Source organism: Nicotiana tabacum, chromosome 23, assembly GCF_000715075.1.
Source record: "Nicotiana tabacum cultivar K326 chromosome 23, ASM71507v2, whole genome shotgun sequence".
In the NCBI taxonomy this organism is placed as follows: Eukaryota; Viridiplantae; Streptophyta; class Magnoliopsida; order Solanales; family Solanaceae; genus Nicotiana; species Nicotiana tabacum.
Window position 1 is genome coordinate 69,825,844 of NC_134102.1, and position 18,888 is coordinate 69,844,731.

General features: G+C 35.4%; 3 protein-coding genes across 4 annotated transcripts; all 3 read right to left on the minus strand.

The window, feature by feature from the left end:
• Positions 1-1,502: 1,502 nt before the first annotated feature.
• On the minus strand, positions 1,503-6,713 carry LOC107822747 (uncharacterized). 2 transcript variants are annotated; one of them, XM_016649313.2, is made up of 3 exons: positions 6,521-6,713; positions 5,371-6,110; positions 1,503-2,112 (listed from the first exon to the last, which is right to left on the minus strand). In XM_016649313.2, exons 2-3 carry the CDS (start codon positions 5,715-5,717, stop codon positions 1,635-1,637), a joined length of 825 nt encoding a protein of 274 aa, XP_016504799.1. In that variant the 5' UTR covers positions 5,718-6,110; positions 6,521-6,713; the 3' UTR covers positions 1,503-1,634. The 2 variants fall into 2 exon arrangements, with proteins under 2 accessions (XP_016504799.1, XP_075102343.1); XM_075246242.1 differs by lacking the exon at positions 6,521-6,713 and having other exon boundaries at positions 5,371-6,225.
• A 4,338-nt stretch (positions 6,714-11,051) lies between these two features.
• LOC142177207 (uncharacterized) lies at positions 11,052-11,675 on the minus strand. The gene is made up of 2 exons (XM_075245673.1): positions 11,463-11,675; positions 11,052-11,414 (listed from the first exon to the last, which is right to left on the minus strand). Exons 1-2 carry the CDS (start codon positions 11,673-11,675, stop codon positions 11,052-11,054), a joined length of 576 nt encoding a protein of 191 aa, XP_075101774.1.
• Positions 11,676-13,980: 2,305 nt separating this feature from the next.
• On the minus strand, positions 13,981-14,430 carry LOC142177208 (uncharacterized). Its single transcript, XM_075245674.1, has one exon. It carries the CDS (start codon positions 14,428-14,430, stop codon positions 13,981-13,983), a length of 450 nt encoding a protein of 149 aa, XP_075101775.1.
• Between the last annotated feature and the right edge of the window lie 4,458 nt (positions 14,431-18,888).

Genomic DNA, 18,888 nt, shown 5'->3' on the forward strand with positions numbered 1-18,888 from the left:
CTTTGCGAACACGCACTTAAGAAAGCAAGAGATCTTGAGCTTTAAAGAAAATTTTCCAACTACTCGTTCACTTGTCGTAAGTATTCTAAAAATAAATTTTTATTTTTATTTGTTACAGAGAAAAATAATTTATTTTTTCTATTTTGCCCTTAGCATTAATTGTTCATTCTAAATTATTTTTCAAATCTATTAAGACGAGTGTTTTAAAAGGCGTGGCGAAAGGCGTGGGGCGTAAGGCGGGCGTTTTACATATGCCTCAGCGAGGCATAAGCCCCGAGGCACGGGGCGTAAGCCCCATAGGTATTTAATTTTTAATATTTTATAAAATAATATAATTACAGTAAATATTTATAAACATGTAAAATTGCATAAAAAATAAATAAAACTATATATATATATATATATATATATATATATATATATATATATATATATATATATATATATATATATAGAGAGAGAGAGAGAGAGAGAGAGAGAGAGAGAGAGAGAGAGAGAGAGAGAGAGAGAGAGAGAGACAAAAACTAGTCAAAACAATCTATTATACGATACTTAGAAGCTCAAGTAACTTGAGTAGAAAAGAATAAAGTTTTCTACTTGGAGGAATAAAAAGGATGACTAACCTTCAATTTGAACTTTGAACTTGCTGCTATGAATGAGAATGGAGTTCTCTTTGTATTTGTTGAAAAAAAAATTGAATATTCGTTGTTTTTGAGAGATATTAGTAGATTAGCAGGCAAGATAAAGAATTGGGAAAGACCATGAATTAGGGCTTCGATCAATAAAAAAGGTCTTGACTTTTAAATTTAATACATTTTAGTTTCTTTTTAAAACTTTTGAGTAATTACTAAGCTGAATTTTGAACATTTGGGTATTATATGAAGGACTTATCCAACAAATTTTGTTTTAATTTAAAAATATCTCTAGGGCTTACGCCTTACTAAAAAAAACTTACCCCGAACGCCCAGGTGTACGCCTCTTGAGACTTTTGCCCCACACCATCGCCCCGGAGTGTTTTTGGTACGCCTCGCCCCGAAAACGTCTTTTAAAACACTGATTAAGACTATACACTAATTAATATGGATTTCATGATAAATTATGTACCTTATTTATTATTTCTTAAGGGGTATGCAAAGTCAATAGTGAAAAAGTAAAAGTGAGCGTACGCCTCTTGAGACTTTCGCCCCACACCATCGTCCCAGGGCGTTTTTGGTATGCCTCGCCCCAGGGCTCCCCCGAAAACGCCTTTTAAATCACCGATTAAGACTATACACTAATTAATATGGATTTCATGATAAATTATGCACTTTATTTATTATTTCTTAAGGGGTATGCAAAGTCAATAGTGGAAAAGTAAAAGTGAACAGAAGGAGTAATTACCATCCGTTGCATTTAAGAAAAGACTAAACACCTACATCTGCAATTACCATCAAATTATTTTGTGCTTAGTCCATCGTTATCAGCAACTAACTTAAATCAGTAGCAACCCACGGATAGTCTACTTTTCAATGTCAAATTTACACTTAGGCAAGGCAAATGAATAATTTAAGAGCAACATCTGAAAATGTTCATTCAAGGCCTTTCCCTACCAAAAAGAATATGGTACAAAAATGGTTATCATACTGTAGATTTTCCTAACCATCAAGAGGCGCATGTGAATTCCTAATTTCTGAATGACCAGTCCCGGAAGCTGCAAAACCATAAGCTCCTGCAGTAGCAGCAAGGACAACAAACACCATGGAGAAAAGTTGAAAGTTTGCTAGCAACTCGCCCCGAACCTCACTATCTGCTGAACGGCATATGATGTCGTTCCCCTTAAGTTGGCAACCGTCTGGCATCATGGGACCATACAGAGTGAATGCAGTTTGATAGAACCAAAGGCCTTGAAGTGTTACAGAAATGCCGCTAACCAAGTCAACGGGGAAGCTGGTTGGCATAAGAGCTCCAGCGATAGTTGACAATACACAGAGGCCTATGAGGAGGACAAGGATAAGGTGATAGTACCCTTCAAGGCCTTTGTGGGTTGTGGAGTGGAAATAGAACAGGAAATACTCTGCACAGAAAGCTGTGGCCGCGATCAAGCAGAGAGCTCCATCAGGCAAGGGAAGAAAACTGCACGATGAGAGCACAATGTGTTGTTAAGAGCGTGATGGAATTGAAAAATCCAAGACAAACAGACAGCCATACAAATAAAAATGTTCAAAGTTTGACAGATAGTTTATTTATAGTCCACATATACTGTAGTTTATTAGCAGAATACATAGTTTACCCATCAACCTTGTAGCGAAATCCCTGTTACACACCTCTTCATTACGGAAAACCTTTTACACACTCAACATTTCAAAAGTGTGTCTAAGACACACTACTTTTGACCAGATAGCACTTGCGTGTTTACACACAAAAAAATGCGTGAAACCCGTAAAAAATCCCATTTTTTGTCTCCCTTCCCCACAGAAACCCCTCCCCCTCCCTCTGGTCTTCTTCCTCAGACCACCCTCCCCCCTCTTCTTCCCCAAATAGAATTTTTGAAAAAACATAAAATTTTAGATCTAAAATTGAGCAATTTTTGTTGGTTTATTGTCTAAATATTGTGAAAACTATTTATTTATGATAGATTTAAAAGCTTTAATAGTAGCGTTGAAGATTTGGTAAAAAAGTCTAGAATCCACCATTGTTGGGGTATTGAAAAAAGCTTGTAAATTCAATTGGGTCTTGTTGATTATTGAGTTGTTGAACTCAATTTGTTGCTCGATTATTTTCGGCTAAGTTGTTTAGATAGTGCGGTTGAATTTTGGTGTTGTTGGAAACTTTCTCACAAACAGCTATGGTGGCAATAACAATGGTGCTTAAAATAGAAAATGGGAAGAAGATGGGTTTTAATTGTAATTTCTAATTCTAATATTTGTTTTCCTTGTTAAGGTCAATGACACGTGTCACGACCCTATTAGGGCGTGACTTTCACGTTATTTGAAAAATTGGTCAAGCACAAAAGTGGTGTGTCTTAGACACACTTCTGAAAGGTTGAGTGTGTAAAAGATTTTCCGTGAACGAGAGGTGTGTACAAGGGATTTCGGTGGACACACTTCTGAAAGGTTGAGTGTGTAAAAGATTTTCCGTGAACGAAAGGTGTGTACAAGGGATTTCGGTGCAAGGTCGATAGTCCACATATACTGAGACCCCTTATCCAATAATTGAGGGTGACAGGGAAGTAGACCCAGGGGCGGAGGTAGGGTATTCTGTACGGGTTCGACCGAACCCAGTACCTTTTGCGTTTACCTTGTATTTGTATTAGAAAATCTATTAAATTTGTATTAATATATAATTGCGAACCCAGTAACTAAGACATATTATGAGTTTGGTGTAAGTTCAGAATCCACAAACTTGAAAACCTAGCTCCGCCTCTGAGTAGACCTTCAAAAACCAATCATATGACTAATACAATAATGGCTACATCTTAACTAGATTTTTCCTCGCTCACTAAATGATTGTGAATTATGGAAGATTTTGCTTCTACTTAGTAAAGGGTACAGAAACTGTAATCGCGATCTGGTTAATATCTAAGCTACTAACCATTAGTAAGATGACAATATTTCTCTCAAGAGACAAGCAATCATTGAGAAGGAGGAGAATTCCAACACATTGTATGATAGCACGACGAATTCATGAATATCTCATTTTTAACTGATTTTAGATGGATCTTAACCTATGCGTGTATAAATCCAAAATGGAAGGTTGATGATGGTATGGCCCTCTAGTTTTTCTCTTGTTGATTTCAAATAAAAACTGATTCCAAAACACATCTTTGGAGGCATGATTTCCAACCAGGATTGCATGAAGGAGTAGGCATTCTAGGGAATCCAGACCCCTGTTCGGTAGACCAGAAAGAGAGATTCAATAACTATTGATGTCGGTGTAAGAAACATCAGATATCACTAATTTAACATATACGCAGTATTCTTTTACATGCATCAGTTCATCCAGAAACATTTTTTATAACCGAGAAATCCCTGAGGACCAGTGCAGGTCATCCAGAAACTTAGATTTTGTGCGATTGTATTAGTATGTTTTCAAATATAAGTATGTTCATTGACGTGCAAACTCAAGTCTCACTCTTCACATTCAATCCTATAACTTCTGAAAGGAACTACTCAGTTCATGAACTTAGTATCCTTTAAGTGAAATAACAAAGCAGGAATTGGCTCCTTTTCTAAGTGGAGAAGCATGGTTCATCTATGATTCCAACTAACCAAATGTTAATAAGATGTATGACTGAATTCATAATTTCGGTTCCTACAACTGCCATTAAAAGATCTTTGTTCAGTCTCCAAGCACCTGTTATACCTATAACTGGTACCCCTCTCATCTAGCTAAATGAATGTGTTACGGTGTCTGTTCTGACTGCTTCCCTTTAACTTTGAATGTTGCTTAAGACTAGAAGTGCTAAAAGCGGGGACATCTAGAAACAGGAAAACAGAAATAAAAGGGAAGTAGATAGGGTGTCCCACGGGACGAATCGAGGAAGGGCAGTTAGAAGGCTAGAAAAGGGCTTAATCGATTAGAGACATCTTGCAATTTTCCATTGGCAAGGGGAGAAAACCTCACTTGGTTTGCATGTGTTACAATCTTTGTCATTTTCCACTTTTCTCAGGGCTGGAGGAGCAGTCTTCCTCAATCAGGAAGTACGTGCATATAATTATTTCAAAGATAAGTAGGCGTAGGGAAAAGAAAACTTACTTGACGCACAGTAAGTAACCCAAATTGACAGTATGTAAATTACTTGATAAAATTTAGTCCATTGTGATTTATATATTGAGAAAATTGTATATACAACTATACTGATGCAGCAAAAGAACTATGCTGTGTGTATAAAGTTCCAAAACTTATGACTAGCCTGAAGAACTATTATGAGTAGATCACCTAGGAACAAGTCATAATGTTGAACAGAGAATACAGCTGCAATACAAAATAATTAAGCAGCAAGTAAACAATGATTACCATTAGTCAATCTTCTCATCATTCTAACAAACAAAGCAATATGCTTCTAAATAGGTTCCTTTACAAGGAGAAAAAGTCAGAGTCATGCTCCTATCAGCAAATAATCATTATAAATCAATCATATGGAGCACCATAGCTGGCAACTTTATATTTCACTGAGTTCGTGAGCGTAGCTTTTCAGTTCAGCATCATAAGTCTAAGTAGTACAGGGTCTGGACATTTGGGTTCCACATGATCAAAAACTAATTATGACAGCAATCGTCTAGATCTTCTAACTTCTATAGTTTACATAAGTACATAGCATACACTATAATTTAGATACCCTTGGGCCAACAAGCAACAAAGGCAAGAAGATAGTGAAACAGGAAAACTAACCTGGTTTTCTCAGAAAGGAGCACAATCAAACCGAAGACGAAGAACATGAGAAGCATCCCAGCATGCTCAAAGTTATTCATATGAGTAGGATTCAAAACCCCATGAACAAAAAGTCTGAGGTGGGTTGAATAGAAGAGCTCAATACAAAAATCAATAAAACCTCCAATAGCTATAACATAAAGTTCCAAATATTTCAGCTTCCCATCAAAACCTGGAACAGGGTTCCAAACCCTTACCCTGAATGACTTGGGATTTGATGAATATCTAACCAGAGCACACCATATATGCCACACACCAACCACAAGAAACAGTGTTCCAGGTAGAACATGCCCAGGAAAAGAACCCATCTTTTCTTTTCTTGCACAACCAAGATAATAAATATTCTTCAATAACAACTCTACTATGTAGCCTTTAAACTAAAAAACTATCAGAAAAACACACTACCAAATAGTTTCAGCAAAATTCAAGATTGACCCAATTCTTGAAACTTGTTCATTTCTTCAATACAATATGACCAAAAGAAAAAAAAAATTACACTTTTCTCATATAACCTGCTCTTTGTAATTGTGCTCTGTAAAACACTGAAAGTTGCTCAAGAATCTAAGAAACAGCTAAGCAAGAAAGATGGGTTTTTTAGTACAGCTAACGTTCTGTTAGAATATATTCTAAAACAGACTGAATCAATGCCCTCTTACCCCAAAACAAGCTTGTTAAGTCCTTGGCAATCAAATAATTACAACCTGTTCCATAGAAAAGCAGCGATTAAACTGTATGCAATAACCAAAACTGCACATTTACCAAACTACGACTTTTAGAAGAACGAAATAATTTCTCAAAAAGCAAAGTTTAGAATTGACAAAAAGAAAATTGTGGAATAGGGAATTCCGTGTATTCTAGTCCTAGGGGAAGGCCCACTAAATGACTAGGATAAAGTCAAAATAGTAACACTATTGTAGAAAGTTAATGCAAGTCCCACAAGAAGTCAATTAACAACAGCTTGAAAAGAAAATTCAAAAATCCACATTCCCATCGCCATAGTTGACAAGATTGAAGAATCAATCTCAGATCTATAATTATTTACTACTGTAGTAACAAAAAAGATTCAAACACAGCCCAAGAAAAGTAAATATGGCAGGTAAATGTGGCGCACCTTCTAATTGTTGTGATTGCCCAAAAAAGTCTAGTTTTCTTGTTGTTTGGAAAGCAAGGAAAACGAGGGAGAAAAGTGAAGGAATGATGAAGAAACAAAGTGGGGATCGGAGAAAGTTTTGATGGGTGGGTCAAAAGAGATTAAAAAAGGCCAAAAGAAGTGACGCCAATTATGGACGTATTATTGAGTTTGAATGAATGGCGTCTCAGCTTTTTTTTCTCTATCTGACACATATGCTTTTATTTACTCTTATATACGTGTGAAATAGTAGACATATTATAAAATGAATGAAAATGCTTTTGGTTTTTAGTTAATGGGTTTTTTACTCATCTTAGGTCTCTCTAGATGTTCGGTTTTATCGCCATTTGATATTTGGCATTGTGAATATTCTTTCCACACAATAAAAGATTAAAATCGTGCTGATGGGAATTTTAAAAAGTCATAATCAACTAATATAAATCCTGGTGTGCGATGGGAACTTCTAAAAACAATTATTCACTATTAGCGAAATGATCAATTTATTTATAATATATGCTTTTTATTTATAACGACAAATTTATATTTGCGTTAAAGGGAAGATAATCCCTATCAAGTGATTCTCCTTTTCCAAGGTTGATCGATTAATCCATATTTAGCCAATAAAAGAGAAAGACGCTTCATGTCAAGACTTTCTTCATTCTTAGGACTCAAACTCAATACTTAGATTTAAGATGATGGGATCATATTCATCATATTATACCTTTTAGTGATAAAACATAAGTATTTGATCCTGCGAAACGTAACATATTTAGATCGTTCTTGGAACTATGTGACCTTCAAATCACGGAGTAACAACACACAGTAGGTAATTAAATGGTTTAATGACTAATAGTTCATTAAATTTACACAAATTCACAAGCAAATGAATAAAAAGTATGTATTTCAATGGTTGAAAATAAAATATGCTATTTCACTATCGCCACTCACAAGTATCAAAATTTATCAGCATTTAAGTAACTAAAAGTACAAATCTTATTTTTAGCATAGTGAGTGCAAGCAACATGTTCCAATATCTATAAAAGGAATTCTACTTGCTTCTCTAAGTCAGCAAAAAGCGGATTTGCATTTTGCCTCTAGGGGCATCTCACTGCAACACTCATTTTCAAGTTTTTTTCGGGATTTCAATCTCAAGTTTTAATTCATAAAAATTTATATCCCTTTTATGGTTAGTGTTAATTTGAAACCAATCCTAAAATTATAAAACATACGATTTGATCCATCGAATAATTATTAAAAACTTCCCAAACATATAAAACAAAATAAAAATATAACTGCTCTCCGCTAGAACTGTTTATCGGACGGATCAGGCGGATATTTATATTTAATGGTTCGGCTTATCGGTTATCGGCTTGTAAATGTAATAATCCGATAATTAACCGATAAGATATCGGGATGATCGATATCGGGTTAGCGATTATCAGGTGCTTATCGGTAGATTTATCGGCTAAATTAAATAGACAATGAAAGTGGAGTCAATAAGCAAAATAGTAGATACTAGACAGATTATCCAATCATAATCACAATCACTCTCGATTTAAATAGGTTCCAACTATTACCATGACTCCAAGATATTCTACCGGAAACTAGAATTTCAAGTCTATAACGAACTGAAATTCAAAAAAAGAAAAGAAAAAATGTAGCAACCCCTAGGAGATGCCACTTATAAACATGAATGTACTACTTATAAATTTAAACATTCTTTTAATAAAATAAACTAGCAAAAAGCAAAAATAAAAATAAAAATAAAAATATGCCCATGAATAAACTTTAACATACGACATCTCCCCTTAAAAAAAATCTCATAAAAATCTCTTTAAAATTTTAAGATACAACTATATATAAAAAAAAAAAAAGGATAAGAAAATAGCAACATCTATTTAAGTTAAATCAATACTTTAAAATTTACCAAATACTTAGTAGAAGAATATCTTTTTTCATATACCATTCAAGGTTCAAACTAAGCATAAAATCCAACTCTCAATCAAATACAAGCTACTTAAGTCTTCAAAAATAAATCTCCCAAGTTCAATTCAAGTACTAGATTTAATAAATTATAAGACTTGGGCATAAACACCCCCAAAAAAGTCAAATAATTCACCAAGATTAAGTTACAAAAATAATAGTGTCATGACCCAATAATCATTCAAGAGTGCATAATTAAGTGCATCATATGGATCATGTACAAGTCCCCAAAAGTCTACAAAAAGAATACATATGCTTATGCAAGTGTGATCTTCATCTAAGCTTCCAAAGAGTCTACTTCAAATGATATCCTCAAGCATATCCCGGCACATCACCTACGATAGTAACAAACTATCGCTAAGCATAAAGCTTAGTGACACATAAACTTATTAACATTTCATAATAAAAGAAAGGTAAACTATGTAATGAATACAAGGAATAAATTCTAGATATGAGCTTAGTAAAATCAACATCAAGTACTTTATGAAGGTATAATCATCTCAAGAGGGCTAAATATCAAATCATAAAATGGTTCAAGATACCATTATTCAAAATCTCAAATGTCAATAAGATTTTCAAAAGTCCATCGATTAGTTGATTCGCCCAAGACAAGCGTCATGCAATTACATCAAAGCATAATCAAGTAACAAGAAAGACCGGAGTCCTAGATCAAGTAGGGTCGTCACCCAATTATCAAGAGAATCAAGAGCCATATTGAAAGTGGCTTTCCCATCCATACTCAAAATGGACAGAGTCCATGATTAAAATGGAATGTGAATCCAAAGTCAAGATGGGTCAAAATCCAAACAAAAGACATGCCAATATAAGTGACAAAGTTACTATCACAAGAGGGACAAAATCCCAACAAGAATACAATGATGCTCAAGCAATCCGTATATGTGGGCGAGTTAAAATGTCTTTCAAAAATACTTCACATGACACCCATATGATTTTTAACATATTTGTATACGGTCAAAACCGAGTTTGCCCTTCGTATGACTAATCGAGATTGAAACATGATAGACCAAGGTTCAGCCTCGTGCAGAATCGAGCCATAATGCGAAGTTAGGTTGCCGAGCTCGTGATCCAGAGGCCGATCAAGATCGAGACCGATCACGATCGAGATCGAGCAAGTTAGAGACCGATCAAGATCGAGATCGGCCAAAGTTGAGGAGAGCTTATCGAGCCAAAAAATAGAAAACCGAAATATCCGTAATTGGGCGAGAATCTCAGCGGAAATCCCGACGCATATCAAAGAGAGGCCAATTAATTAATCTATCATGGGATTCTTTACTGTATTTAGAAATTATATTAAGAATATGACTTCCCTACTATATAAAAGGGGTCTGATTATTTGTAAGGCAGAGATTCATTGAGATTCATAGAACATAAAGCAATATACTATCTTTTTTCTCATTTTGATATTTAGTCAATTTGTTCTTCTATCAGTTACTCTTCATTCAGTTTGAGGGTGATAAAACTTGAAGGCTTAGGCTAATTAATTCTTTCGGTTTGCATTCATTTCTTTTACATTTTATTTTGATATTCATTTATATATTTTTTTAATTTGTACCGAATTATACCACGTATCCTTAGAACTGCTTATAAATTCAATTGTCATCCATTTTTCGAGTAAATAATATTCCTAACTCAATTTCAAAATTATACCCTCAATGACCACTAATAAATCAAAATGCCTCAAGATATTCTTTCTCAAGCAACAAAGCAAGTAAACTAGTAAAGTAGGAACCAGTCAATATGATAACAAATTTAAAGTAAGGTGAAATTTCACCAAACCTTAACCACTTACAATATTTCAATAAATTAAATTAAAAGGAACACTCAAGTTTATGTGCAAACCTTGGAGCTTTAGTGTTTCTAAAGCTCAAACGACATCAAGGGATTTAAGATCTTCTAAGCCAAGAAAAAAGCGATTTTCCTAAGGTGTGCTCGTTAGCTTGAACGTATGTCTCTTGTACCTTAAATACGTAATCAACATTCACTTAAGATCTGAAATTTAAAAATATTTAAACCAAATCATGATGAATATCAAAATGGGGGACTAAATGGGTCACAATTATTTTAATAAAAATCTGGCAGCAACTCTTCCCTGTGTTTCGGCTCCTATTGACATGGTAGACAGAAGAAGTGACCAATTTGGTCTCATAATAATTATAGATCTATGTCTTATCTTTCTACAGAATTTTGAAGCACTACAATCTAAGTTTTAGAGAAAAAGTTACGCTCAAAATACTAACTGTTGTCCAGTTCAAAAACGGAATTAAATCTCTTACTTTCAAATTCTCTAACAACAAACTTACAAATTTCACCAAAATATGTTGAATAATAGGATATAATAAGTCTTTTTTATACCTTTTTTTAAATAAGGTAGAAAAATTAAATTTAAGAAAAGTGATAAAACATTAGCAATAAAAACAAGATCACTTAAATACACATAATTTATTTATAAAATTCAGAGTGTTACAACCTTCTCTCCCTTAAATAAAATTGTTCCAAAATTTATCTGATACTAGTCTTGAAATAAATGCGGATATTGCAGTCGCATATCCTCCTCTCGCTCCCAGGTAGCTTCCTTGCCAGAATGATTTCTCCAAAGGACTTTCACTAAGGGGATTCTCTTGTTCCTAAGATCTTTAAATTCATGAGCCAAGATTTGAATAGGTTCTTCTTCACATGTTAAGTCAGGATTAACTTCAATGGACTCAATATGAAGAACATGAGACAGATCAGAGTGATATCTTCTAAGCATAGAAATATGGAAGACATTATGAATCTTGCCTAATTCAGGTGGTAAAGCTAGTTTACATGCAACTGGACCAATTCTCTCAAGTACTTCATAAGGTCCAATGAATCGAGGACTAAGTTTCCCTTTCTAGCCAAATCTCATAATCTTCTTCTATGGAGAAACCTTCAAAAATACCTTATCATCCACTTGATGCTCAATTTCACGTCTTTTACGATCATCATAGGACTTTTGTCTGTCTGAAGCAATTTTCAAACGATCTTTGATAATTTTTACCTTATCTTCAGTTTGTTGTACAATCTCAGAACCAACCAATTTTCTTTCACCAACTTCACTCCAATATAGAGAAGTTCTACATTTTCTCCCATATAAAGCTTCATAAGGAGGCATACCTATACTTGTCTGGTAGCTATTATTATAAGCAAATTCTATCAAGGCCAAGTATTTTTCCCAACAACCCTCAAATTCAATAATACATGCTCGAAGCATATCTTTCGAGACTTGTATTACCCTCTCAGACTGGCCATTTGTATGTGGATGCAAAAGCAGTACTAAAATTCAACCTGGAACCCAAAGCTTCTTGTAAGCTAGACCAAAATCTGGATATAAACCTTGGGTCTCTATCAGACACAATAGAAGCAGGGATTCCATGTAGCCTCACAATATCATTAATGTATAATTTTGCCAAACGTTCTAGTGAGTAGTCCATTCTGATTGCCAAGAAATGAGCACTCTTAGTTAGTCTATCTATAATGACCCAAATTGCATCATGATTCCTTTGAGTGCGTGGAAGTCCAGAAACAAAGTCCATCGTTATCCTTTCCCATTTCCACTCAGGTACTGACAAGGATTGCAGTAGACCAGCTTGGACTTGATGTTCAGCTTTTATTTGTTGACCAACCAAGCATTTAGAAATGAACTCTGCAATGTCTTTCTTCATACCACTCCACCAGTAGTTCTCCTTGATGGTCCGGTACATTTTAGTACCTCCAGGATGCATTGCATAAGGTGAACTATGTGCTTCAATCAAGATATTCTTCCTCAATTCATCATCATTAGGAACATACAACCTATTTTTATAAAATAAGGTACCATCTTCCTTCAATGTAAAATCTGATTCTCTTCCACTTTGGACGCCTTCAACCCGTTTCACAAGCTTCTCATCTAACTTCTGCGATTCTCGGACCTGCTCAAGTAAGACTGGCTTGACTTGCAAATTAGCAATTATAGAACCATTAGAATCAAATGAAAGACAAGCATTTATGGCTCTTAATTCAAGAAGCAAAGGCAAAGGACTTAGAGTTAAACTTGCAAGAGAATTGCGACTCAACTCATCTGCAACCATATTGGCTTTACCAGGATGATAATCAATCGTGCAATCATAATCTTTGATGAGTTCAAGCCATCTATGTTGTCCCAAGTTTAACTCTTTTTGCATACCCAAGTATTTCAAACTCCTGTGATCAGTAAATATATGACACTTCTCCCCGTACAAGTAATGCCTCTAGACTTTTAAGGCAAAAACAATGGCAGCAAGTTCAAGATCGTGAGTGGGATAATTCAACTCATGCGATTTTAACTTTCGAGAGGCATCAGAAATTACTTTCCTTTCTTGCATCAAAACACAACCCAATCCATGGTGAGATGTATCACTGTATAACACATAATCTTTACCTTCAGCTGGAAAAGAAAGTATTGGAGCTTATGTCAACAAGGATTTGAGCTTTTCAAAGCTCTCTTGACACTTTTCATCCCACACAAACTTGGCGTCTTTTTCCAAAAGTTTGGTCAAAGGAGAAGCTATAATAGAGAAGCCCTTCACGAACCTCCTATAGTATCCTGCTAAGGGGTTTTCAATCAATAATAGCTTGAATCTTACTAGGATCAACCTCCACACCTTCAGCTGATACAATATGCCCCAAAACAACCACTTCACTCAGCCAAAATTCACATTTGGAAAGCTTTGCGTAGAGTTGCCTCTCCTTCAGAATTTGCATGACAATCCAGAGATGCTTAACATGATCTTCTCTATTCTTGGAATAGACTAAAATGTCATCAGGAAAGACCACCGCAAATTGATCAAGGTAAGGCTTGAATACACAGTTCATTAGATCCATAAATGCAGCAGGAGCAGCTGTCAAACCAAATGGAATTACCAAAAATTTATAATGGCCATACCTGGTCCTAAAAGCAATTTTAGGAAAATCTTACTCCCTCACTCGCAATTGATAATATCCAGACCTCAAGTTAATTTTTGAGAACAAGCTGGCACCCTTCAGTTGGTCAAACAAGTCGTCAATTCTTGGCAGTGGGTATCTGTTCTTGATTGTTACCTTGTTCAGTTGTCGATAATCAATGCAAAGCCTAAGAGTGCCATATTTCTTTTTCACAAATAAAACATGAGCTCCCCAAGGCGAAATACTGGGACGGATAAAACCTTTCTCAAGAAGTTCTTGCAATTGAGCCTTCAACTCTTTAAATTCAGCTGGAGCCATTCTATAAGAAGCGATAGATATATGAGTAGTTCCAGGAACAAGCTCTATAGGAAATTCAATCTCCCTTTCTGGAGGCAACCCAGGAAAATCATCAGGAAATACATAAGGAAAGTCGCACACGGTTGGTATGTCCTTAAGACTTGGACTCCTCAATCGTGTATCGACTATATGAGCAAGATAGGCATCACAACCTTGACGAATCATCTTCCTTGCCAAGACCGCAAAAATATATTAGATGTCAATGATCTTTCTCCTTGAACTACTATGTGTGAATATGCAGGAGTTCTAAAAGTCACTTGCTTCAACCTACAATCAACCAATGCATGGTGTCTATGGAGCCAATCCATATCAATAATAACATCATAGTCTTGGAAGGACATTACAAGCAAGTTTGTAGGGAAGACTAGATTTTGAATCATGAATGGACAATCTCGATAAATCCTGTTAACAACAACCTGATGACCTAATGGACTCGTGACAAGCACATCAAAGTCAAGTCTCACAGATTTAACAGTATCAGAAAATGCAAGTGATGAGTAAACATAAGAGTGTGAAGATCCAGGATCAAATAATACAACAACAAATATGCCAAATAAGTGAAATTTACCAACAACTACGTATGGGCCATCTTGGTCATTCTTCTGTCTCATATCATAGACTCATGCAGTAGCTCTTGACCCACTAGACTGATTAGCTCCACTCGAACCTAATGGTTGCATATTTCTAAGTATTGCACCTCTATTAGCTTGAGAATGAGTAGTGACAGGCTTTTGAACTGAGCCTTCTGTATGTATAGAAGAAAGAGGATTAGGATTAGGACAATCCTTCACTTTATGATCTAGGCTTCCACAATTAAAACAAGCACCATAGTGATTCTTCCCGCTCTGTGCACAAATAGGTATATAAGTTTTACCTTGGCCATAACTTGGAGTACTAGCAGTAGAGAAATTTGGCTTATTCTGCTTATGATATGATGACTTCCGTGCACTTTCAGTCTTGTAATAGTCAAACTTTCCCTTCTTGGATGGACTACCATAATCCGAATTACCCTTCCTAAACTTGCTTTCTCTCCTACTAGCTTCTTCCTTGTCAATTCCTTCCCAATTAAGAGCAACTGAAACTAGCTTGGAAAAATCCTCCAGTTGCAAGATTGCCATAAATTTTCGGATGGAACCATTCAAACCTTATTCAAATCTTCTGCACTTGTCTCTTTCATCATCAATAATACCTCCAGCATAGCGAGAAAGCCTGAGAAATATTTGTTGATACTCTGCAATAGACATACTCCCTTGTCTTAAATTTAGAAACTCCTTTTTCTTAGCATCACAATAGACAGGGGGGCATATTTCGAACGAAATACTTTCACAAAGTCATCCCAAGTAAGCACTGGAGGTTTTGCTTTTGGCATACTTACCCACCAATCATAGGCATCTTTTTGTAAAAGAGATATAGTATACTTAAATTTGGCAGCATTAGTACACTCTAGTTGTTCAAAGACCCTCTCCATTTTCTCGAGCCATTGTTCAGCTACCGTGGGATCAGTAGTGCCTTCAAATTCAACTCCTCCTATTTTTCACATCTTCTCAAAATTCATTTCATTAGGTTTTGATATTGTCCTTGCCAAGTGACGAAAGAACTCAGCCATCTACTGAAATGGAAGAGTCATAATAGGAGTACTATGACTCATTTCTCTAGAATTATTTCCCACTTCAGATTCACTAACACGAGGATGGTTTAGGTTAGGAAAAGATTCCTTATATCCTCCCTGAAGGTGAGGTGGAGCATTATAATGGGTCTGACTTTCATCAACGGATTCAATAGCTCTATTCGAAGAGGAGGCCATATTAAAATTCCTATAAAAGACAAGATCACACTGTATTAGGGACATGTACATGATGCATATGCACAATGAATACAACAAATTACATTAAAAAAAGTATGCAAAAATTTATAATCTCCGAGTTATTTTTAAGAAAAGAAATAACAATAAATACTAGGTACGATCACAACAAATATCCTAGAATCACAAACCTAGGCTCTTATACCAAAACTTGTAGCAACACCCTAGGAGGTTGTCACTTAAAAACACTAATATAATACTTATAAATTTAAACATTCTTTTAACAAAATAAACTAGCAAAAAGAAAAAAACGAAAATATGCCCATGAATAAACTTCTACATACAACATCTTAACTTAAACAAATCTCATAAAAATCTCTTTAAAATTTCAAGATACAACTATATAAAAATGGATAAGAAAATAGCAACATCTATTTAAGTTAAATCAATACTTAATTTACCAAATACTTAGTAAAAAAATATCTTTTTTCATACACCATTCAAGGCTCATACTAAGCATAAAATCCAACTCTCAATCAAATACAAGCTAGTTAAGTCTTTCAAAAAATTCTCCCTCGTTCAATTCAAGTACTAGATTTAATAAATTATAAGACTTGGGCATAAACACCCCCAAAAAAGTCAAATCATTTACCAAGATTAAGTTACCAAAATAATAGCACCATGACCCAATAGTCATTCAAGAGTGCATATCTAAGTGCATCATATGGATCATGTACAAGTCCCCAAATGTCTACAAAAAGAATACATATACTTATGCAAGTGTGATCTTCATCTAAGCTTCCAAAGAGTCTACTTCAAATGATATTCTCAAGCATCTCCCGACACATCACCTACGATAGTAACAAACTATCGCTAAGCATAAAGCTTAGTGGCACATAAACTTATTAACATTTCATAATAAAAGAAATATAAAATATATAATGAATACAAGGAATAAATTCTAGATATGAGCTTATTAAATTCAATATCAAGTATATTTTTTTAAAATTTTATGAAGTAAGATGTTGCATTAAAGGCATCAAGAAGATGCAAAGAGTACAAGAAAGAAGTTCTGTTTGCTCCTAATACAAAAAATCTAGGTCAGAGCTTAGAGCAAAACCAAAACCAAAAGAAAAAAATTGGCTTTTAAGCAATAGTGAGAGAGCTAATAAAATCTAACATGGAAATTACATCATTTACAAGGGCTAGATTACTCCAACCGAACAGATTCATCAAACACTTAGATTTCAGGGTGCAATTGGGATTTGAAATGCCATCAAAACATCTGTTATTTCTCTCTGTCCATATATACCAAAAGATGCATGTTGGGATCATTTGCCAGATCTTCTTGATGGCCCTGTCAACTTTCCAAGAGTTCTAACTTTTCACTGCTACCTTTATGTTCTGTGGAGTTGCCCAGCTAATTCCAAAAACTGATAGGAACAATTGCCATATATTTGTTGCCCCTGGGCAATGTAAGAAAGAATGATTTATTGATTCTGAGCTTTGTTGGCACATGTAGCATCTATTCACCATCTGAAAGTCCCTTCTGCATAGATTATCTTGGGTCAAAATAGCATCTTTAATAGTTGTCCAAGCAAACACAATACTTTTGCAGGGAGTTTTGATTTTCATATCAGCTTCCAAGGCTAATGCTCAATCACTTCATTAGCTGAACACAGTTTGTTATATCCTGCCTACACTGAATATATGCTTTTGCTAGAGTTGCCCCATCTGAGGTTGTCTGGTACATATGGATCTGTTGTGAAGCCCTCCAATATACTATACAGGTCGAAGAGTTCACCAAGTTCCCAGTCCTGTATGTTCCTCCTGAAGTGAATGTCCCATATGTTTCCTACTCTGTTCTGTGCTATTGTGGAGTCAGGTTCACTAACTATTTGGTAAAGGCTAAAGTGGGATGTTTTGAGGGGTACATTATGAAGCCATTTGTCCTTCCAAAATTTTATAGTATTGCCATTCCCAATCTTGAAGGACACCTCTTGAAAGAATTTATTTTTTCAGGTTGTTGATATGCGTCCAAGGACCGACTCCATGTGGTGCTCTACTCTGCTTGGTTCTCCAGTGATCTTGTTTACCATATTTAGCATTAACTACCTACTTCCATAAGCATGTAGTTCTCTGACCATACCTCCACCACCACTTCATAAGTAGACTTTTATTGTGTTTATCTAAATCTCTGATGCCCAACCTACCTTGATTCTTTGGCATGATTACGTTGGACCACTTCACCAGATGAAATTTGTGCCCTTCAAAGTTGCCTTCCCACAAGAATGATCTCCTTATCTTATCTAGTTTCATTTGTATCTTAATTGGCATAGGGAAGAGTGACATAATGTATGTTGGGAGACTATTCAAAACACTATTAATTAGTATCAGTCTTCCACCCATAGACAAATATTGCATTTGTCATGTAGCCAGCCTTTTCTCCACCTTCTCAATAACTCCACTTCAAACTTCAGCAACTTTGTACTTAGCTCCTAGCGGAAGACCTAAGTATGCTGTTGGAAAGGAGCCAATGTAACAGCCCATGATATCAGCCAATTCTTCCAAATTTTCTACAAAATTAACAGGGTAAATCATACTCTTCAGCATATTTATGTGCATCTCTGAGATAGCCTCAAAGAGGAGCAGTGTCAGGTTTAGATATTACACCTGCATTTTGTCTGCCCCACAGAAAATTAATGTGTCATCAGCATAAAGCAAGTGTGATATTGTGACTGAGTTAGCTACACTGCTGCCCACCCTAAATCCTTCAATCCACTGCATTTGCTTGGCTTTGTCTAATATTTTACTTAATCCTTCTATGGCTAAGATGAAAAGAAAATGAGAGAGTGGATCTCGTTGTCTTATCCCCTTCTGTGGAGAGAAAAATCCAACTGGAGTCATGTTCACTAAGATAAAGTATTTAACTGTAGTGAGACTGGATCTAATCCATTTGATCAATTTGTCACCAAAACCCATATCCTTCAGCATTTCTAGTAAATAAGACCAGTTAACTTTGTCAAAAGCTTTCTCTACATCGAGCTTGCATAAAATGCCAGTAATTCTACTCTTTAACCTCCTATCTAGCAACTCATTTGCTACTATGATGCATCTACGATTTGTCTGTTCTTTAGGAATGCTTTTTGCTCTCCTGATACTAAACTCCCCATGACTGTCTTCAATCTTTCAGCTAGAAGTTTGGCCAATATCTTGTAAACGCTTCAATAAGACTTATAGGCCTGAAGTCTCTAAGTTATATTGCACC

Excerpts from the sequence above, each read along its gene's own strand:
- LOC142177207 (XM_075245673.1), bottom strand. The coding sequence starts at position 11,675 with ATGCCTCCTTATGAAGCTTTATATGGGAGAAAATGTAGAACTTCTCTA. Across the intron at positions 11,415-11,462 it reads AGCATCAAGTGGATGATAAG|AAAGGGAAACTTAGTCCTCG; the intron begins GTATTTTTGAAG and ends AGATTTGGCTAG.
- LOC107822747 (XM_016649313.2), bottom strand. The coding sequence starts at position 5,717 with ATGGGTTCTTTTCCTGGGCATGTTCTACCTGGAACACTGTTTCTTGTG. Across the intron at positions 2,113-5,370 it reads CTCCTTTCTGAGAAAACCAG|TTTTCTTCCCTTGCCTGATG; the intron begins GTTAGTTTTCCT and ends CTCATCGTGCAG.
- LOC142177208 (XM_075245674.1), bottom strand. The coding sequence starts at position 14,430 with ATGAGACAGAAGAATGACCAAGATGGCCCATACGTAGTTGTTGGTAAA.